Below are 22,374 nucleotides of genomic sequence, written 5' to 3'. Positions count from 1 at the left end.
CCTTCGGCCGGGACGAGTTAAAAAACGAAAGTCAACTCGGAGGGCGAAACAATTGAGGATCGTAGGATCGTGGCAAGGACATGCGCTTGGCATGCGTTTTCGCCAAAGTCGAAATCGAAATCGCATTCGGGTTAGGAAAAAGTCGTAAAATTGCGAGCGTGTGCGCGAACGTGGAAGGGTCCAAGGTTGCGAAAGGATGTGTTCGGCTTAATCCTTGCACATTTTCCCTTTCAGGCGTATTCCTTCAGCGTGTTTGCCAATATTTTGATTTCGAAACTAAACAAAAACGCCCACCGAACTGAACTGCCGTGAACTGAACCGGGTTCAGGTCGCTGCGAAGGGCTTACGGGAAGGATTAGTCGCGTTTAACCATGACGCGGATTTCGCGGGAACTCAATGGATTCGGCCACTCGGAAGAACTGGAATTCGTGGCGAAACGGGGCGGTCTGTGTTGCTGCGTTTAGCAAAGGATTACGGCCCATTTCGACCATAATTAGAGACAACAAGTTGTAAAGCCATTACCCAGCCTTTCCCGCCACCATTTTTACAATACAATTTTTTCCCCTGCTCCGTCGAACTCAGTCAAGATGCCAAATCAAAAGTTAAACGCAGTGTCAACGAAGGTCGAGTTCTATGTAAATTCTAAAGATGTGCACTAATTTTTTGCTACAATTATGGAGAAGTTTCCAAAAAAAAGGACACAAAAAGCCGCTCTGTATCGTAAAACCCGAGAAAGGGTTTCCGCCAGGACAATGATGTCCTGCGATGCGCTCTACTTTTTTATTAGCCGGCATTGTGCGTTTTTTGTGTCCGACGATCCAGTGACCTAGTTCGGGTGTCCATTCCTGATCCTCGCAAACCCCTTTTGGTGACCCTTGAGCGGATAGTTCCGTGGTTCCCGGAAGAACTGACTTAGAGTTTTTGTGTTTTTTCTGCTTTGTTAAAAATTAGTCTTGCTTTGCTTTGAGGCAACTTTTTGGGAATTTGTTTTGAGCAGCGCGTTTTTCGGCTTAAGTAGAGCAATTCCCTTAGCGTCTACGGGATTTTTATTGCTTTTATGATATTTACTCCAGTTTAACATTTTAATTGTGGCAAAGGGTTTCGCCCTGCTCTCGTCTGAATTTCAGTGATTTTATGGGTCTTTCGAGTATTTATGGTTGGCAGGGAAAGTGTTGACATGATGGTGAGTTTTAGGTTTTTAGGTTTCGGTTTCAAGCTGAGTTGAAAACTCCTCATCTGTCACCAAGCCACGGCGATCTGTCAAGGTTAAAGGTGGACCGATTCTGGCCAGTTGTCATTAGCAAAGGTTAAAGTTGATCATTAGTCGAAAAGGTAAAAGGCAAACTGAGAGCGAGAGTTAAAGTAGAAGGAGTGACACTCTTTCGGAAGAAAAATACTAAAAACAGCTGAAAATCTTTTAAACTTGATGGACTTTAAAAAAGATTTAATAAAACAGATTTTCGATTTGCGTAGCCCTCATTATCACTTCTAATTTTACCAGCTGCTACCTATACAGATTGGCTTCGGCCCTAAATTCAGAACAGGTCTCTGCCCAAAACCACAAAAATTGCAACAATTATTAGCTAAAAATTGGGTCCACTTCTAACCACAAAAAAGAAAACAGGGCCAAAACGAACAGCAGGGCTCGGGGCAAAAAAAAATCATGAATAGAAACAAAAACCCCAAAACAATGCGAAAATCCATAGAAAAACACGTCTGCGGCTGGCCACAAAGAAGTGCGACAATTTTTGCGCGTGTACTGAACTCATAAAAAATAATTAGAACAAAAAATGGGAACATGTCGAGCAGCAGGACGAGTGCGCATATTGCCAAAATATGCAGATTCATAAGTTGTTGGCCAAATTTCGGCGATGACCTGCGGAATTCGCACTAAAAATCTGCGAGCAGGTCGCTCTCTTTTTTTGTTTGTTCATCTTTTTTGTCACGTGCTGGTGGGTGTCCTGGTGTTCGGGGCGAAAGGTCCTTCGAGGATTGTTGCAAATTATGCGAAATTATGTCATGCCGTGAGGCGGTCGAAAAAGGACTTCGGACTGGCGGACAGTTCCGCTAAAAATGGAACGAGATCAGAACATTGAGATCAGAGAACGAGAACGCGTTCCCATTCTTAGGGGAAAAAAATTTATGATCCGCTCATAAAAACATATTTCGGTCACTTACGTAAGAAATTCGTCCTTTTTATGTTGTCCCTGTCTGGCCTTGAGAAATTACGCAAAAATCTCGTCGCATATCGGACTTTTTCCCGCCCATCTATGGATCATCCAGGACATGTAACATTTTTTTTCTTCCTTCGCCACTCATTAGGATTTCAGCAGCAGCATCAGCTCAAGGACAGGCCTTCCCCTTAGTAATTAAAAGTTTTTTATTAATTACACAAGTCCGTCTCATTAATTATCCGCAGATCCGCGTCGCCCATTGCCCATCGCCCGGTCAGCCAAATCGTTTTGCACATAAACAACATTATCAAGAGTCTTGGCAAAATGCGATTAAGTTGGCAACATTAACCGGCGACAGGTAAACGTAAAAAGGTAAGATCCGACCAGTTGGCCGGGACATTCGGGTGGCAATTAATCACCTCGCTTGCATCTGGCCGCATCGACGGGAGTCACCAAGATCCAGAGCCTGGAGCAGCACAAGATGCTGGAGCCAGAGCTGGCCAAGCAGCCGGATCAGGAGCTGCTGATGGAGCCGAGATAGGGCCAAAAGACGATAATGGCCACGATAACTCCGAGCGACTTTGTATCTGCATGATCATTGACAGCAGATGTTTGGAGGAAGGGAAGAGATTGAAATTTTAGCCCAAAATTGGAATTTAAAGGGGAGTTCTTAATTAAATTTATATTTAACATAATTTTATAATGTCATAATGAAAGCTAATATCGCTTAAAATGTATATTTTATGGAAGAATCATCATCATAATAAAGAAAATATACTAATTATGTTAAGCATTTAATTGAACTTTAAAGAAATTATAGTCAATAAACTATAGTTATCATATCATATCATCTAAAAGCCATCCGAGAAATGTCTTTTACAGTCACCTTAACTTTTCAACATTTCCCTAAAGACTCCAATTAAATGTTTGTCGGGTAATTGTTTACAAACCACCCATAAAAGGAGGATTCATACAGGTGGCCTTGCCCGTGGGGTAAAAAACTAAAGTGTTATCGATATTTCTCAATCATCACTCTATAAATTTGAAATCTTTAAGTATGTGCTTGGTGTCCAAATTGAAACCGAAGTGCGAGATGGGCATGGGCATCCTTTTCCCTTTTAATGGCACCTGCCTGCAAGCGGAGATTTCGGCTGGCAGACACTTTTACTTTTATATCCTGTTAACAACCCGTAATTTGGCCAATTTAGCACTTGTAAACGCGCTTTCGCCGCTCTAATGAGGTACAAAACGTTTGGCCGGCGAGAAAACAGGATGATGGTCAAAATAAAAAGTGGAGTTTTGAGCCCGGGCCAAAATTAACATATAAAATAACGATGGAAACAACAGATGAAAAAAGGAGGAGAGACACCTCTCTTGACCCAAATTGCACGTTTTCTACCCGGCAGATTGAGTTCGAGCCCTATAACCACCAGCCATTGGTGATGGACTCACATTAAATCCGACCAGGATGGGCTGTACCCGCTGCAAGTGGAGCGCAATTACACAAATCTGCCGAGGATTCGAAGTCGGATTTCAGAGACTCTCTGCTCGGTGGTGTTAATTTATGCGTTGGCCATAAAAAAAATCGCCACCAATTACCTACGAAATGCTTCAATTATGGCCTGCAAACAGCTGCTGCCGCTTTTTCAGCTGGGCTGAAACCCTTTTTAGCACTCGGGATCGGAATCTGGACACTGCCTTTGAACTTCAACGCCGATCTGGAAGCATATCTAATTTGGGTGCACCGATTTGCTCAAGGCCACACTGGCCGCACAACCCATGTCCGTGTGATTCCAGTTTCCAGATTCCAGATTCCAAGACCATGAAATGCTCTATTTTATGTGAATATTCCGGCATTTGTTTCGTGCCGAAAGCGTAAACAATTTCCCAGAAACCCAAACGACTGCGATAAGCGCAATAAGTGGGGCATAAAAGTGCAAGCATTCGTGGGGATTGGAGACTCTGTTCCAAAAGGGGCATCAGCGCTATATCTGGTTACCCATTACCCATTACCCAGTGTCCATTGCCCATTATCCACCCGACTGACATTGACCAGAAGCGTGTCACAGTCAGCGATGACCAGTCGCCAGAAATCCGTCGACTTGCTGACTTGTCGCCTGTCATTAGCCAGTCGAATGGCGAATGTTTGTGATAAAAAATGATTCGTGATCGTGGCGCGGGCAGCGGGCAGCGGCACTTTCATTGGAAACCTTGAAATCGTATCTGCTGCGGTGGGTTATATCGTATATATGTGTATCGTCATTATTGCTGACTCAATTGATAAAGGAGAAGTGAACCCAGGGCGGAGAGTAAGAGTAATCGGGCATAATTTGCATATGCCCAATGAGCTACTTGTTTCGCGCAACGGCCCTTGATTAATGTGCTCCTTTAACTCGATAAACAGCGACAAAATTGGGGTATCAATCAGGAGTTATGTTTCCATTTGCGCAACATAAAGGTTTATGTTTCATTAAAAACGTATATTTTTCCCTTACCATATAAGATATATAATAAAATGCAGATGCGATTTCTTGAAGTTTTGTAGGATATGTTTTTTTGAAGGTTTTTGAATTTAAGAATTAAGCCTATATTTTTTCACAGTGCATAAACCAAAGGGCTCTCTCGGTTCTGCCCATATATCTCCATTTCTGTTGGTTTAATTGGCGACAATTGTCGGGTTGCGACCGAGGAAAGTTCACCTCGAGTTGCAGGTGCTCCGTCCACAGCACTCCTGTCACTCCTGCTCCACTTTTAACCCCTCCGATTGCTCCACTGCCGAAGAGCCGTGATAATTAAGCCAAAGTGAAAAGCAAGCGTACTGCTAATGAAGCTCATTTAACTGAATTGGAGGGGAAGTATTAATATTCTGGAACTGCGGACCGGTCATCAAAAGTGGTTAAATCGCATTCCAGGACTTCGATTGAGCCTGGGAACTGAAAACACACAATTAGTCAATTAATCAATCAGGTTTCACAAGCTTGAGTCAATAAAGAGGGTGACTAGTTGATCGCAATTAGGTCGTGTTTAAAAACGTCGAACCGTGTTATTTTAGCTGATTTCGGAAATGAGTTAATGGGTAATTACATAAGTAAGTGCGGTTTATTATTCACATCTGCTATCTTAAGTTTTAACATTCTAAAATCTATAACCTTAATACTGCCTTAAGTTTGGACGTATGTTTACAGATCTTCTAGAAATATCCTTTTGAATCGTTAGAAAGTACATGAGAAGTCTCTCGTCGGAAAACCACAATCCTTCTCGCATTTCCTCGACTTCTCCCTAAAAACGGGCACCTTTAAAGTCGGGTTACACTTACTCATTTCGTATCCCGGAATCCGTATGCTCACTTCATCGACTCCTGTGTGGCCGCTCGACTGGTAGCTAATGGATCTACACCTCGGGATCGGGCACAGCCTCTCCTGCCCAGGGGCTACTTAGCAAATAGGGAAAGAGCAAGAAGTCTGCTACTTACACGCAGTACAGATCGCTCCCCAGACAATTGCCACATCACGCTTGTTTGCCCTCACATTAACGCCGCCGACGAAGACGACGATGCGGATGATGATTCCGGCGATGCTGGAATGCTGGCATGCCGATGATGACGAGGCGAGACAAATCCTTTCGGGCTGGAAATTGGGCCCGGGGCTTGGGATTGTCTTGGATAAACATTTGCACAAGGCGAGGCATTAGGACAAAGCGGCGGACAACGCGTGATCGTGATCGCACAAACAGAGATCAAGATCCGAGGAAACCCTTGACCATTTGGGTGGGCTAAAACGTGTACGTAGCTATTTTGATAGCCACCGTATTTTGTTCGAAGCATGGTGTTGTCTCTCCCATTTTCTGGTAGCCGACCGCCTGGCGTCAGTCGCGCGCTGTTTGCTTGAGAAGAATTCAAAAACAAGAATGATTAATGCCCGGCGAAGGCAGGGCACTCATAGAATCTTCGTCATCTCGAGCAGCCAGATGAAGGACCAGCCTCGCTGGCAAACAACATAATCAAGCGCACATCCGTTCCACTGCGATCCGCTCTGCTCATCCCCCGCCCCCATTGAAGAACTCCACCGGCTATATGCTAATGGAGCAACCAAGTTCGTCACCAAGCAAACACACAGATTCCTGGAAACCAGGCAGCAGAAAATGACAACAAAACGACTGGGAATGTGGAGGCACGGAAACCGACCTGCATTCGGCATTAGTTTCGTAAAGCTTTAGGGGGAGTCATCTCACACTCACTGACCATCCACCAGGAGCGGAGTTACTAAAACCACCTAATTGCTTACTTAAAAATATAAATTATCAAAAATTCGACATTTGTTATATTTTGAAGGGCATGCGAAGAAGATTAAGTATAGAAATCTGGTTAATTTTATGAACAAACTGGATCAATCAAAATGAACTGATTAGGATGTCTACTGAACTACAATATCCAAACAATCAAATATAATAAACCTTTTAGTAATGCCAATAATACATTATGCAAGCTTTGATTTTATGTTCGCAATTGTACAGCAAGTAAAATGATATACCACTTACTAAACGTTTTGTTGTTCAATTATTGTTGTACTTTTGTCAACTTTTTTCATTGTCATACCACATATGTGAGTATTTTAAACCGAATTGAGACCTGAAACACTTTGCATATTTGGTACTTCAATTTCACTGTTCAACTGCACAAACAGCGGACTCTTATTTCTGGAGTTTATTTTGATTTTTTTGCTTTGCTGGTGTGCTATCCCATATATTTTGCTGACTTTGCCGATCCATTGGATGCGACCTCGGTCCGCTCCTGATCTCGTGGATATAGTCACGCATGGAAGCGAACACTTGGCAGCAGCGGAAGTTGAGACCGCGGGCACGCGCTTTTGCTTCTTTTACCTTGGGTTATTGGGGCTTGGGGACTTGGACTACGCTCTTGGAGCTTGGGTCTTGGATCGTGGATCTGGTATCTTGTATCTTGGTTCTTGCGTATGTGTCTGGGTCGCATTCGTATTCCTATTCGCACTCGGAGTCGCTAAGTTGTCGTCGCTTCTAACAGGGCTGTGGAATTATTCAGGCGCAACTTTGTCAACGAGCTGGCATCCCCATAATTTGCAATTCGATGCTCTCTTTGCATTTCTGCGTGTTGGCATTTCATTTGTGGTCACCAGCGTGGACGGATTTGCATATGAATGAGGCACGGAGACAGAGCCATCGGCCATCAACCACCACCAGTTGGGTTAGGCCCTCCTCCGATCCAATCTGAATCTTCAGTGCTGCGCATGCGCGCCTTCGCTTGTCGCCTCGTTGATTTGCAAACGCAATTGTGATGAACTGTCTTCTGTCTTCGCAGGCCCCCGTTCTTCTCGATGCCTTCTTGGATGCCGAAGACGAGGAGGAGGACCGAAGTCTGAGGACTGAAGACGAGTCTTTGACCGTCGCCGCAATTAGCATTTGAAGTTGCATTTCCATTAGCATTTCGTGCATAAATCAGCGTCTCAAGTGGCGACCACTTTGGCGTCGTGTTGTTGTGCAAACACTGGGACCTTGGGCTTACTGAATCTGAGAAATCAGAAGAATCGGTGGAGTCGGAAGAGGAGCAGGTCGCAGGAGAGAAAAGGGGCTGTGCTGCGTCATTAGGAATGCCTCGGGCACCTGCTAAACACGCTAACTGCTTTGCATCCTGTTTCGTTCTGGAGTGGTATTTTCTAATTCATATAAATGTTGCTAATATTTAAGGAATGTTTAAGATATTAATGATGCGAAAACCTCAAACATTCCCTATAAATTTGTATAAGAAATGATCAACAAACTATGTTATTAGTTTAAGTAGATTATCATATGAAACACGTTTCCTGTTAAAAGTAGAATGATTCTCTGTTGTCTGCTTTAAATTGTCTCGTTTGGAAATCTATTCTGAAAGTGAGATTTTGGAACATGAATAATTCATTTGTGGAAACACTTTGTCGTGCCCACCTGATATTTCACAAAGAAGACTTCCTGTTCAAAGTCAACCTAGATTTCCCCTGCACAATTTGTAAAAGGCAAAGCATTAAGTGCTAATTTCCCTGAAATTTCTGCAGAGCGCACAGGTTTCCCATAACCCACTTCTGGTTCCCCATATTTGGTCACGCTTACCTTGCCAAAAAGCCCCCAAATCCCCCACTGCCCCGCCACCCAGAGTGTGTGTGCTCACTGTTCGGATGCTGACGTCAAAGATTTGCGTAGAGAGGCGGTTGCTAATTTGGCTCATTGAGAAGCAGAAAACTGCGTGCGGATGTGTGTTGTTTTTTTTTTTCGGTGGGTTGGCATGGATGGGGGCATTTGCGGGAAAATTCTGCTGAATGAATGTGTACTCAAATGGTGCCGGTTGGAGGTCTAAAGTTGGGGAGCGGACTACGGACCGCGAACTGCAGACGTAAGACCCAACGTATCCACACATTATATCTGCGGTCACATGAGGCCGCGTGCGTCAGTTGCTGCAGACGCGTGGCCCTGTCTCTGTGGAGCCAAAATCCGTAGCTCTCTGCATCATGGATACGAAGCGCACCTGATCCGGTCCCCACAGATCCCCACATGTGCTGCCCCCGCATGGCGCAACACATTAAAATGCTTATGGGCAAATTGCTGGGGCATCGCTCATTATTACATTACACTAATTGCACTTACGCACGAATGGCGTTCAACCTTGGACCAGGATTATATTATCGCAGTCCGGTTTTAAAGCCCAATCCGCCGCAGATTAACAGTAGTTAAGCGATCGTTTAAGCGGCCAGTTAAAGTCTGTCCGTTTCTGTTGCTGTTTTCAGTTGGCCGGTTGTGTTTCTCGCCGCTGTCCCAAAACAATTGCCAATTTTTCAATGCCCAGCGACCGACGACGAGCGCGATAATGTCCGTCGCGATATGGCACTACCTCTGAATGCACTGGAAAAAATTACGTAATTTCATGTGGTATATGTATTAAAGAAGGCTTAAATAAAGATGGACTGCATTGATTTGCTTTAAAAGGGGTTTATAACTACCGCATATTTAACAGCATAAGAATGTAGATTGATGGCTTAGGGTTCTCTGATTATTAACTCTTATCTGTTCCTCGGATGTTTTCTTGCAGTGCATATCTGGCAGCAGCACCTGTAATGCCCCCGAGATGGAGGAGTGCTGGTGGGTGGCGGGATGGGGGATATGGGTGACGGTAGATGGGGATCTGAGCGGATTGCCCGTCAGCCAAGGTTGGTTGCCAAGTCGTTGGCATCCACGGACAACGCAACACGCGACAATGAATTTCGCATATGTCACAAGGCGATCCTCCGACCATGTCCACATCCCCTTTCCCTTGTTAAAACAAAAAAATAAGAAATACAAAAAGCAGCAAGATGATGCCAACAGCATCCCATGTAAACAGTGGAGCAGTTGCAGCAGCTGAAAGGCAATGCGAATCTTTTAGCCGATTTTGGGTTTTTTGTGCTTTTCTTCCATTTTTTGTTTTGAGACTAAAGGGAACAATCACTTTTATTTGGGGATTGTCACCCTGCACGGGGAATAATGCGACTATTTAGTTCATGTAACGATATAGATATATAGATATATTCCATGGGCTCTTCAAAATATTGTGTTCAATTCACAATGTACTGATATGAACTAGATTTGTTAGCCTAGTCATAGTCATCTTTCCTATTTTATGGTTTTTTTTATACTGATTGGATTAGGAAGTGTTATTTTATGATTGCTTTTCAAAAACAAACTTTCATCAATTTAGCTCTTCTGTAGCTCATTAAAAAGGTTTTTAGTGCCGAACCCTTTGGCAGCTAAATGAAAAACCTTGGCACTCTGGGATATCTCAGTGAAGCGGGCAATAAGCGGCGATCACAATAAATGCCAAGCATCATCGATGGGTTTCTCTCTCGTTTTTTTTTTCGCTGCCCAGGCTTTATACATATACATATAGTGGTAGTACATCCTCACTGCCTTACATCGACGACGAATATCGGATAATTTTTGGCATGTCTGTGCAATTACCTTTATGTTTATGCGATTTCGCAAACGGCCCCGTTCGAGCCCATAAAAAACAGCCGAATAAAATATATAAGTATATATGGATATAGTTGTGTGCGGCTGGCACTTTGGAGGACAATGGGGCAACAGGTGGGCCCAATGCGAAACTGAGTCCGAAATCAACGCTCACTTAGCTGGTGGAAGGAAGGAGCAGGGGCAAATCTTTTTATAACTAAATCCCGGCGGGATATAAAAGGCTTAAGCTGGCGGCATCTTGGCCAAATTGGATGCTGATTGCCAGCGATTTGGATTTGGAGCTGGAGCTGGAGCTGGCCTAATGATTACTAATTTAATGTCCGCTGTGCCAGCGGAAATGGCACTTAAGTGAGGTGTTTGCCATGTTGGGGATCCCAATGAGCATGTGGCTGGTTAGGGATCCAAATCCTATCATCTTCCATCCGAAGGACACGTGCGGCTACGCATGAGCAGACCCAAATTGGTAATCACACCTTGTGATCCTCGCCGGAAGTGGAAAAGGCGAGAATGCATAAATCAGGTTTATTTGCCAATCCATCAGATAGCCAGTTTATGAAGATCTCAACCACCCACTGGGGCGCGTGTGCGAACCGCCTGACCAACAATAACAAAATGCAAATGCCCACCTTGTTATTTTTGGGATGATCGCGATCGGTTGAAGTCGAGAGAAGGGGAAAAAAAATAACAAATTAAAGGCAAGTTCACGCGTCATCGGCAGGCTAAAAATTCGATTTAGCCGCAAAAACAGCACCTCCTTCGATTTACACGCCCACGTCTGGACTTAACAGACGCAACCGCCCCCTTTTCGCCTCTCCCTTTCGAAGATTTTATTTAATTTTCGGAGAAAAGTTTTCCCCGCGCTTGCGATCGCTACATATTTTTGACAGCCTCCGTTCGCATTGACGTCATTGACGTGCTGCAAAGGAATTTGTTTTTCGTGAAAAATATTTTCGCGTTTTGCACTTTTTGCTTGTTTTTGTTAGAAATGTGTTCAGCGTGAGGGTAATGCAAAGATAGGGTATACAAAAGGGTTACTTAGGTAGTGGATCTGGAAAGAAGGACTTTAATACGCTATTAATGTAAACAATTTTATGTTATATGTTATGTATTAGAAAGCACGACTTTATTAAATCAATAATTATTGGCATACTTTTTTTTAAGGATCTTAATAAGTACGTAATACATTGAATTCTCTAGGGTATCTTTAATTCGTTTAATATAAAATTGTGTCTAAATACTAACCGCTGTTATCGTTCAGTGAAATGGATTTTTAGGCCGACTGCTGACGCCTTTGGACCACCATCATCATCATCAAGATCACCAAACACACATTACTCGCCCAGCAATTGCGATCCGCATGCGATCTGGCTTTTGCCAATTTTAGCGATCGCTGCCTAGCTGGTTCCACTGACCAATGGCCGATTGGAGATCGTCATCACCTGGATCTGGAGCCCTCTGTTTAGAATCAGTCCCACGACGCTCGAGAACGCGTCATCGCGGCGCACGTCAGTCGACTACGGCCGGAATATGGAATCAGAAATCCGGGGGATCTGGGTCTGGATCCGTGTGGGAGGCGGCACTATTTTTAGACGGTGAGACGGGCCGCTGAAGTATTTTGGTCATGAGTTTAAAAACAAGCAGCAAGTCGAACAAATCAACCGTGGTCAACGGATTGTCGGAGTGTTTTATCTATCCAACAAATTATTTATACGCAAAATATTTCGCACCGAATGGAAAATCTTATTTATAGCCGACGGCGAGACGACCTTGTTCCCCAAAAATCGTTCGTCTCGCCAATATAATTGTATTTTTTGATCTTTTGGAGCACGCCGTAAAACGTCCTTCACCCTCATCAGTCATTAAATGCCAGCAAGAACAATTTCAATTCCTACGGAATACAATACGAGGGAAATAAATCAATCTCAGCAGCGATGGAAACCTAATTTAGACATCAAATTTATAAGCTGAATTACAAAATACTCGAAGTAATGCGAAGGTTACAAAAATCACTCAGCACGTCGCAGAAATAAACTAGAACTAATATTTTTAGAAAAAGAATTGCGATTGCTCATCTTGTTTATGATTATAAATTTTAATCGGTTTTTGTAAATAGACTTTGCTGGCGCTACCAGGAATTCAGCGTTATGATTTATGGGTAAATAAAGGAAACTCTTAAGATTAAGTGGCTTCTTCATACAGTAGCTGCTGCTGATGTGACCCATTTTTTATTTATTTGGCCAGCAGTTGCAGCAGTAGGGTCCTTTTTGGCCACGCGTCTGCACAGTCGAACCGCTGCCGACTGAGCCAATTTTTTTGTTTATGTAGGACAACTTTTTGTTTGCCTGGGTCAACCTCAAGTGGCACAAAAAAAAAGAAAATGTAAAAGAAAAACCTGCTGCCACGCGAATGCAAATCTGCGGAGGGTACAAAAAACAATTGTAACAAAAAATTAGAGCAGCCGGGCAGAGATGATGTGATCCTGTTTTCCCTGATCCTCTTCGCAGGACGACACGAATTCCGGAAAAAATGCAAAAATACTTCGCGGAATTAACAGCGGGCACCTTGGCCTTGTTTTTTGCTCGGAATTGCGTAAATTGCCATCCCAAAAACCAAGAGACCCAAATTCGGTCCCGCTCTCGATGTCCTGAATTTTTTAACAACATGCCATAAACAAATGTGCGCAGATTTTTTCAGGTCGCACACCAATGGACACGCTGGCCAGGCAGCGAATGTAGTTCAGTGGCCGTTTTTATGGACCATCTATAGTAGGTCATCTAGGTCTTAGGGTCCTGAGAGCCTTGGTTTTATGGCACCAGCCTCGCTGCTGCTGGTATTGCATAACATTGCGTTCGCCGCTGGCAGGATTTACGCAAGTCCTGCCTGGCTGCTCTCATTATGTCATAAGCGAGCTAGAACAATGGCGTGCCAGGATCAGCGAGGATCGGCGAGAGGATCACGGCGTGCGTAGGTTAGGTAATTTCCAGGCCGAGACTCACGGAAATTGGGCATTCAACACCTCGTCAAGAGTTTCCTGTCGTCGCGCAGCGAAATCTTATGAATAAATGAAGCCTAGTACTGCCCAGGTGAATAAATTCACACCGAATCTAACGGTAGCCACATCCTGGCTGGCTCTTTGAATTTTTAATTAACCCAACAAGGATGTGTGTGATTCCTGCATCATTAGCCTGGTGAAGACAGGTAGCTGTGCTAGGACAGCAGCCCTAATCACTCCACTGACAATTATTTCCGGCACTCTTTTTTGTCTTTCCTCAAACGAACGATCTCCTTATCAAGATTGCCCTTGTGTTACGCCCACTCCGAAGTGGAACTGCAACGCCAAGAACACGCAGAGAAAAACCATCTAGTTTGCGGTATGTTCTGTGATGATGCACCAACTGTGCACCGAAGGAGGTCTCGATGGCAACTACACGTGTTAGCTGACCAAAGGAACCGAATGAGCCGAAAGAACCAAACGGAACGGTGACGATTAAGGCCCCAGTAACAAAACGCTGAAACAAAATTAATACCAGCGACAGCAGTCGTAAAAAGAAGACGGTATCAGTGGAAGTATGCCAGGGAGCACAGGGAACAAAAACAGAACGGACTCGACATCATCGTCGTCGTCGTCGTCGTCTGCGGATCCTTTATGGCGCAGATTGGGCAGCGAGATTTCAAAGGGGGCGCGTGATCGCCATCAAAATGCTCGTGGAGGCAATTTAAATTGCTGAACTGCAAAGCGAGGCGCGTGGAGTGTGTGTGGAGTTCTGGAGACCCAGGTAGAGACACGATTCAGAACCTGCTGACGATAAGGGGTCCCATCCCCCCATACCTTACCGTACAATCCCATGCCATACCATCTCATCCCGATCTCCAAGGGAGGCTCTCGTTTCGTTGGAGCTGCCGAAGCAGAAGCGATCGCCTCCTCGCGTGCTGGGTGTTGAAATACACTTCTGCTCTCCGTTTATTTATAACAAGCTGCAGACCAAGCACAACGCAACCTTGACACTGACGAGATCCGTGGGGCCAGGGCCAACTCAAGGTTATGGGCTAGACAACGCGGACTCGGTAAGTGACCAATTTTTTTTTTTCGCCCCCAGCCGCCTTCGGCTTGCAACTTTGTTTGGCGCTAATTTATAGTTGGCATCGACTGTTTGACTTTTGCGCGAAATTACTGTCTGTAATTTTAAGGACTTTGGCTGCATTCAAAATTGAGTTTCATTTTAATGACGGACGGCAAAGACTCGAAATGGGGGAGATTATGGCTTAAAATGTAATGCATTGTTTGTTATGAATTTATATTAAACTGAATATAAATTGTTGTTTTCTTATATTTAAAATACATAAAATATATGTTATATTACAAAATTTTATGAATGTGTGTTTCAGTTTGCGTCGAAATATTCAAATTAACGATATTTTATGAATGTGTGTTTCAGTTTGCGTCGAAATATTCAAATTAACGATATAAAGCAGTGCATAACACTATGATTTGAATCGCAAGCAGTGAAGTCATGTAGAGTGGATGTAAAATAGATTGGTACTGTAAACTACCGATAGGCGGCGCCACATATTTATAGCACAAACCGTAGTAACCATAAATTTATAATAATATAATGTGTGTACTAATATAATGTGTAACAATAATATTATAATTAATTAATATTTACACAACTATCATGTTTTTTGCAAAGCATTTTCTACCAAAGAAAACTTCAGCTGCACAATTTTCTGGCACCTAACTTAAAACAAATAATGCATACTGGCAACACTCCTTCATTAAATAATTATTTAAAATAAAATGAGGTGCCGAATTCCCATCAAGATCTGTCTTCGCCTAAGGATAAATTCAGCACCTCTCAGCTTGGCAGGCACCAAAAACCGATTTTTATTAACACAAACAAGGCATTAATATCAATTTTGGCATCACTTGACTGGCGAGCAGATAATTGCGGGTCAGCAGCTGCTGTTCCCTGGTGTCGAGAATCGAGAGTAAGGTCCTCCAGATCTGCCCCCAATTGTCAGAAGAAATCAGCGCCAATTGGCTTCAAAGCAAATATTTGCCCCGAGTGGCAGTTAAAGCGCAGTCTGTTGATAATGACGGGATCGGGGTGCCAGGATCAGGGATCTGGGTTCGCAGGGAGCAACTGAGCAACTGCTGCCTTTTCACACCATGTCAGCCGAAAAGGTGCGATGGCTGGCACACCTTTGGGCCATATCCACCTTGTTGGCTGTGTCAATTCCGGGAATGACAGGGATTTCGGCTCCACTCGGGCAATAAAACGTTGCAGCAAATTAGCGCTTTATTGCGTGTTTGTTTGGTCAGAGTTAAGCCAACCGGATAAGGATGCCAAGTCAATCTCCGTCAGCGTCTGCCTTGGCTCTTTGCCACCTAACCAATTCGAACTCCAATTCCGAGATCCGTTAAATTCTTGTTAAGACAAGGGCCGTGTGCAAATTATAGCCGAGGGCCAAGAAACTTATTGCGAAGGCCATAATAACACACAGAGCAGCGCAGAAAACCCATATAATTCATATAATACTCGTGATATATGTAAGCTTTTATTGACATTTTGAAGCACCTGCTTGAGGTTTTAGCCCGTTCAGCGTTTATCACACAGCTATTTACACGTCATCGTTGCGCCGATGAGTCCTTACAGTTCCTTATAGGCATTGCATATAGCTCAGCTATCGTATTAACGGTGCACCGCTTGTAGGCCTGGCTATTTCGACGCCACTAGCGCCTTATCACATGTGTTTTCGGTATTTAGGGAGTACCAGTTCCAGTTTCCAGTTGTGGGCATGCCCTGTACCAACCTAGACGACCAAATCACCGCTCAGACACTGCGGGGTATAAACGTTGGCCAACGAGTCCCAGCCACAGTCGGCCAACTGGTGGGTCCTGTGTGGATTCCAGTCCAAGCCGCATACGAACTCCGTGTGCCGGGCATTGACCTCCTGGGCGGACTCGCCACGTTCCAGATTCCAAATCCTAAAATGTAACAAAAGTGGACAGTTGTTATCAACCATACAAATTTCCTGTTGTTTCCACTTACCTCGTGGTAAAATCATAATTGGCCGATGCCAAGACCGCTGCCGAGTGCGGTGAGCAGGCCAATCGCCGGACAGCGAATTCTCCGGAGTACAGCTCAAAGACGTGCGTCCTCATCTTGCGCAGATCCCAGCCCCGAATCAGTCCATCCGATCCTCCAGTGACCAGGACATTGCGATCGAAGTGCGACCAGTCGCAGCAAAGTGCCTCACTCGCATGTGCCTCGATGCTCATCAGGGGTTTACCTGCAAAGTCAAGAGAATTCCATAAGTTAAGGTGTCCATCGGTACTTACGCTTGCAAACAGATTGGCGATCAGGGGCGAGAACTTAGCCCCGTAGATCAGATCGTTGTGGCCAACAAAGGTGGTGATGGAGTTCTGTCTGTTGCAGTCCCACAATTTCAAAGTACAATCCCAGCTGGCCGAGAGCAGGGTGTGGTAGTTCCACTTCTCGCCCCAGTCCAGGCTGTACACCTCATTCTTGTGCTCCTGCAGGCAGATCAGCGGCTGTTTCGGCGTCTGCTGGTTGCTCGCCGATTCGCCGTCCAATCCGCACCATATCTGAAGAGATCCATCTCCGGAGGCAGTGGCGGCGATATCGGCGGCATACGGACACCAGGCGACGTCGAACAATCCATCGGACCACTCTAGGCGGCACAGCTCTCCGAGACTCTGGCCATCTGTGGATGAGGAGTTTGTGTTGGAGTTCTGTTCCAGCAGAAAGAGGGAACCACCTCCAGCAAGACCGTACAGTTGGCTGGGTATAGGAAAAATGCTTTTATATTAGTATATTGTTGGTTTTAGAGCTTAAGGTTGATCTCACCTTGTAGCTAGCAGCAAGTAGTTAGCCTCGAAAGGCGAAAAGCGCAGGCTATAGCCATGTCGGTCTGTGGTGGTGTGTGTCTGTGTCTGCATCTTGGTTCTAGATCTCAACTGTAATGAAAAGGGAAAAGGAAGATTTAAGATTATTCCAATTTCTCTGGACCTTAAATATTATCTAACATTGACTACAATGAATTGCGACCTTTCGTAAACTAGTTGCAAGAAATGCCAATTTCAATTATACCTCTCACTTTAAAATCAATATATCGACATTTGATCCATAACAAAATTAAAAACATCTAAGGTTTCCCCTTGCTGACCACTGATGTTTGGCTAAGAGAGAACAAGACTGGCCAATTGATAACAACCCGGTAACACCGAATCGGATGCTAATCCAGCTGCAAGCTGCCATGCCCAATTATTCAACAGTTGGCCAGATGACCTCGCACTAGGTCGGAATCGGAAAAAGATACTTGACATTAGCCAATTTGCTCGGGCAAGTGGCAAACTGCGCAGAAAATAGACCAACCCCTGGAAGCAGCTTGTTTGCAGTTTTCCCTTAGTTTCTATGGTTCTATCTTATTGTCGTGTTGGACAAGCCAACAAACAAGTGCATAACGAGCAAATCCAGTTAGTGGCCAGAATGAAGACCCACGGACAGGGCCAGGGCAAAGGTATATAAGCAGGTTGCACGGCACTTGGGTTTCGCATTTTCCTCCGCCGAACGGAAAACTCTATAACGCGCATCGCCCGACTTAGCCTCGAATCCAGTTGCATTTGCCAGGAATCAAAGAAATCCAGTAATCCACAATGGTTGTATCCGTGAAGGTCTTCAAGAAGGCCACGCCCAACGGCAAGGTCACCTTCTATCTGGGTCGCCGCGACTTCATCGACCACATCGACTACTGTGATCCCGTCGATGGAGTGATTGTGGTGGAACCGGACTACCTGAAGAACAGGAAGGTCTTTGGCCAACTGGCCACCACCTATCGCTATGGTCGCGAGGAGGACGAGGTCATGGGAGTGAAGTTCTCCAAGGAGCTAATCCTGTGCCGGGAGCAAATTGTGCCCATGACCAATCCCAACATGGAGATGACACCGATGCAGGAGAAGCTGGTCCGCAAACTGGGCAGCAACGCCCATCCATTCACCTTCCACTTCCCGCCCAATTCGCCCAGCTCCGTCACTCTGCAGCAGGAGGGCGACGACAATGGCAAGCCCCTGGGCGTAGAGTACACCATCCGGGCATTTGTGGGCGACTCCGAGGACGATCGCCAGCACAAGCGGAGCATGGTCAGTCTGGTGATCAAGAAGCTGCAATACGCTCCCCTCAATCGTGGCCAGCGTCTGCCCAGCTCGCTGGTCAGCAAGGGATTCACCTTCTCGAACGGCAAGATCAGTCTGGAGGTCACGCTGGACAGGGAGATCTACTACCATGGCGAGAAAACGGCTGCCACCGTCCAGGTGTCGAACAACTCCAAGAAGTCCGTGAAGAGCATCAAGTGCTTCATTGTGCAGCACACCGAGATCACCATGGTGAACGCCCAGTTCAGCAAGCATGTGGCCCAGCTGGAGACCAAGGAGGGCTGCCCCATCACTCCGGGCGCCAATCTCACCAAGACCTTCTACTTGATTCCGCTGGCGGCTAACAACAAGGATCGCCATGGTAGGATTTGGATGTGATAGCTGTGAACCTGGATAGTTTCTAATGGATTATTTGATTGCGAACTTAGGTATCGCCCTGGATGGTCACTTGAAGGACGAGGATGTTAACCTGGCTTCATCCACCATGGTGCAGGAGGGCAAGTCCACGGGAGATGCCTGTGGTATTGTCATCTCGTACTCGGTGCGCATCAAGCTGAACTGCGGCACTCTGGGAGGCGAAATGCAGACGGATGTGCCCTTCAAGCTGCTCCAACCGGCACCGGGTAAGCTTGCGAAGATTACTTCCTTAACTTCTAGCTTATAATCCCTTTGATGTGGTATAGGAACCATTGAGAAGAAGCGCTCGAACGCCATGAAGAAAATGAAGTCCATCGAGCAGCACCGCAATGTGAAGGGCTATTACCAGGACGATGACGATAATATTGTTTTCGAGGACTTCGCCAAGATGCGCATGAACAATGTGAACATGGCGGACTAGGCCACCGATCTTCAATATCTTCTAGCTCTGTTGTGAACCGAATTGAACTAAATCGAAAGCACTGAAAATTTGTTGCAGCAGTCTCTCGTGGAGGCCACAATCTTTGTATTATAATCGTATCTATAATGTAACTTTGGTGGATCTGGAGTTTGTACCCGTACATATGCATGTTGATGAGTTGAACAGACCTCGTGTCGCTATATTATAAATGTGTTATGGCTATCAAAAGCACTTACCTTTTCTCTTCGTTTGCGATGGAGTATCCAAAAGTGATTCGGTAAGGATTCGGTTTTTGGTAGTGGATTGTTCTTGGCGGTGCTGTGGGTTTCAACTTCAGAAGTCGAATGATCTAAACAACTGCGCAGCTCGACGACGAAGGATCTGGCAGGAATTTAAGGGGTGATTTTTCAACATGATGACAGGGGGTTGAAAAGCCCAATGCTTATAGGTCACATCGAAGGCTTTCAACCCCTTGCAAGAAGCAACAGGCTGCCAGGATTCGTGTTCCACCAATCAGGATCAACCAGAACTGGATATGGCCGGCTCTAACGGTCAACGGAAGTTCCAAGTTCCAGATGTTGACAATGAGTTTGCCAAAACACAATTTTTGTATGCTAAATAGCCCAAGCTTTTGACCTTGATGATGGCTAAGGCCGCCAGCTGCCGGCTGTTTGGTTCTAGGTCTCATCCCCGCCAGTCTAGCTGATTTTCCTCTTTATTCTTTTTTTCTATTTTACAATTTTCTCGCATTTTATTTGCCATATCTTATATAAGCCCTGCAGCTGACCGTTGGAGCATTGCACAATCCGGGGCAGCAGCGTCGATCGATTTCACACACCGCTGACTGCTGGGCAAGTGACTTCCGGCTTTTGGCCAAGCCCAGAAAAGTGGCCAACTATAAATGGCTATGTTGTTGTCAAAATGCTGCCACAAATTTGACGAGAGTGCAACGCGATGGATCTGCCAATTGGGAAGTTAAACGGAGTACTAAAGATGCAAATGTTGCTCCTGCAATTGTTGCTTTTCGTTTCGCCGGCATTGTTGCAGCAACCACATGTCTTCTACCATCCCAGACAATTGTACTACGATTCACCGCGTCTTCGTCGCTTTGAGTATGCTGCCGCTGCCACGCCCATTGTGGGCGGATATAGTCCGGCTCCTCCGCCGGCGATTCACTTCCAGCAGCAGACGCCGCACTTTCAGCTGATCAACTATCGGCCCAGTTATCAGCCCTTGGGCTTGGATTACCAGCAGCAGCAGCTGCCCGCTCCTGCCGCGCCCCTTCCGCCCCTGTATCCGCAGCAGAGTGTCCAGTACCAGCAGCGGACCATCGCTCCACATGCCGAGTTGGCCAAATATCGATATGAAGGGAACTATCTGCCGGTGCAGCGGGTTTCGCTGCAGCAACCTCAACGTCGCGCCGAGGAGCAACAGCAATTGCAGCAACAACACTTGCAGCAGCAGCAGCAGCACTTGCAACAGCAACACTTACAGCAGCAGCAGCAGCCGCAGCAACTTTACAATGTGCCACCGGCTCTTTTTACCAGCGATGTGCTGCATGTGATTCCACCTCGCATTGCCAGGTTGCAGGAGCAGCAGCAGCAACCCTCACAAAATGTCCAGACCGAACGACCCAGGCGTTATGCCAAGGATCTGGACACGGATGTGGCCGAAACCAGAAGTTCAGCTGACCGAAGTGCCAAGGAAACCAAGTACTTTCAGTAAGTTGATTGGGTTGAAAAATAATTGAAAAGTGGTGGTTGCTCATTATTTTCGAATAGCTCTTAACATGCACTTCATGCCTAAAATCAATTAACCACTTATAACACAAAATTATTAACTTACATATTCATGCAATTCAGTCAGAAAATTAAGCTTGAATCTGGGTGAAATTATCACGAAATAACGGTGGTGGTTCAGTTATTTATTAAATAACAAGATTTTCTTAGTGAAAAATGGTGGTTGTTAACCCTTTTGAACTTAACAAGTAGTGCCAAGAGTTTTTTGTAGGAAAATTGTTATAGAAAAAAGGGTGAAAAGTGAGTAATATATTTTGGACAAAATGGTGGCTGTTATTTAGACAATAAAAACTAACAATTGGACAAGTCCAATTACTTCCCGAATCAGAAAATTAATTAGTACTATTTTCTTTCTTTTAATTCTATACTTAGTGACATTTTCATGCGCTTTGATCCTCCCAATTCGCGGAGTCATGGTCACGTCCTGAAGCATCCGAAGGCCCAGGAAAAGCGCTTTGAATCCCAGCGAGGCACGAATCGTTACAAGGGCGAGGTGAGTCGAGCTTAAGAGCCAACTCAATAAATTTTCAGATAATTCGCCAGACTTTCTCCCTCTTAACCACTCGATCGACTTAGGTGATTTGGACAGATCGTCAAGGAGGCCACGGCGAACATCGTTGGGACATGGCGCAGGGAAAACTCTGAGATCAGACCTCGATTTGCATACTCCATACCATTTTTCCCTCCCAACCAAAAACTCTCTGTACATACCCATGCGAACTCGCATAAATCGTGACTTTTCATAATTTTGCCGTATTATTTATTTAAGGGCAATGATTTGGCGTGAAATTGGAATGAGCACTGCAAAAGATTTGCATACGAATGCAGCTTGCTCAGCTTCTTGTCTTAGGTCATCTTCGAGATGTGAGATTTTCTCACGCCGCTCCGGAAAAGTGGACTGTCCAACCGGTTACACAAGTTCAACGGGCACTGGGCCATCCAAAAAGGTCAACTGGCGACGGGCCATCCTTTAGCCGGAAACTGGTTCCTCGAAGTGACCCGAATGTCCTGCAGTTACTTCACTTACAGGACAAGACAGTCGGTCGTTCGGTCGGTCCATCAAGCGGGTCGCTCGTTAAGGATATGTAAATGCGTCTGCCAAGGAGCAGGACGAAGGGGTTGAAGATGTGTGAGGGTATTATCTTGTAACCTCGGGGGTTGCACTCGCCTCATTTGCATATCCATCCAAAGACGGCCAAGCAAATGACACAAATGCCCGGCGGCCTGGACTAATGTCCAGTTGTTTGTTGGAATATTCACGGCGTGAATGACCACGCACATGTTTGGGATCCTTGCATCAGATCAATATATCCTCTCCGAACCTACATATGTAAATGGGTTACAGGCCCTTTGACCCGCTATGCGGGTCATTAGCGAAGC

General features: G+C 45.3%; 3 protein-coding genes across 7 annotated transcripts; 2 read left to right on the top strand and 1 right to left on the bottom strand.

The window, feature by feature from the left end:
• Positions 1-15,726: 15,726 nt before the first annotated feature.
• Positions 15,727-19,530, bottom strand: LOC6737323 (peroxisomal targeting signal 2 receptor). Of its 3 annotated transcripts, none has more exons than XM_016171147.2 (4): positions 19,432-19,530; positions 17,054-17,163; positions 16,235-16,987; positions 15,727-16,170 (listed from the first exon to the last, which is right to left on the bottom strand). In XM_016171147.2, the coding sequence occupies exons 2-4, from the start codon at positions 17,143-17,145 to the stop codon at positions 15,996-15,998; spliced, it is 1,020 nt and encodes a 339-aa protein (XP_016031053.1). In that variant the 5' UTR covers positions 17,146-17,163; positions 19,432-19,530; the 3' UTR covers positions 15,727-15,995. The 3 variants fall into 3 exon arrangements, with proteins under 3 accessions (XP_016031053.1, XP_016031051.1, XP_044778863.1); XM_016171145.3 differs by lacking the exon at positions 19,432-19,530 and adding an exon at positions 17,297-17,645; XM_044922928.1 differs by lacking the exon at positions 19,432-19,530 and adding an exon at positions 17,233-17,247.
• On the top strand, positions 17,749-19,426 carry LOC6737322 (phosrestin-1). Its single transcript, XM_002084124.4, has 3 exons — positions 17,749-18,718; positions 18,786-18,980; positions 19,041-19,426. The coding sequence occupies exons 1-3, from the start codon at positions 17,863-17,865 to the stop codon at positions 19,193-19,195; spliced, it is 1,206 nt and encodes a 401-aa protein (XP_002084160.1). The 5' UTR covers positions 17,749-17,862; the 3' UTR covers positions 19,196-19,426.
• Positions 19,531-19,864: 334 nt separating the features above from the next.
• On the top strand, positions 19,865-21,740 carry LOC6737321 (GATA zinc finger domain-containing protein 10). 3 transcript variants are annotated; one of them, XM_044922929.1, is made up of 3 exons: positions 19,865-20,574; positions 20,786-20,916; positions 21,367-21,422. In XM_044922929.1, the coding sequence occupies exons 1-3, from the start codon at positions 20,150-20,152 to the stop codon at positions 21,420-21,422; spliced, it is 612 nt and encodes a 203-aa protein (XP_044778864.1). In that variant the 5' UTR covers positions 19,865-20,149. The 3 variants fall into 3 exon arrangements, with proteins under 3 accessions (XP_044778864.1, XP_039150343.1, XP_016031050.1); XM_039294409.2 differs by adding an exon at positions 21,538-21,740 and having other exon boundaries at positions 19,977-20,916; positions 21,367-21,487; XM_016169933.3 differs by adding an exon at positions 21,571-21,740 and having other exon boundaries at positions 20,000-20,916; positions 21,367-21,487.
• Positions 21,741-22,374: the final 634 nt, after the last annotated feature.

Source organism: Drosophila simulans, chromosome 3L (genome assembly GCF_016746395.2).
Source record: "Drosophila simulans strain w501 chromosome 3L, Prin_Dsim_3.1, whole genome shotgun sequence".
Classification (NCBI taxonomy): domain Eukaryota; kingdom Metazoa; phylum Arthropoda; class Insecta; order Diptera; family Drosophilidae; genus Drosophila; species Drosophila simulans.
This window is presented reverse-complemented; position numbering and strand designations above follow the sequence as displayed.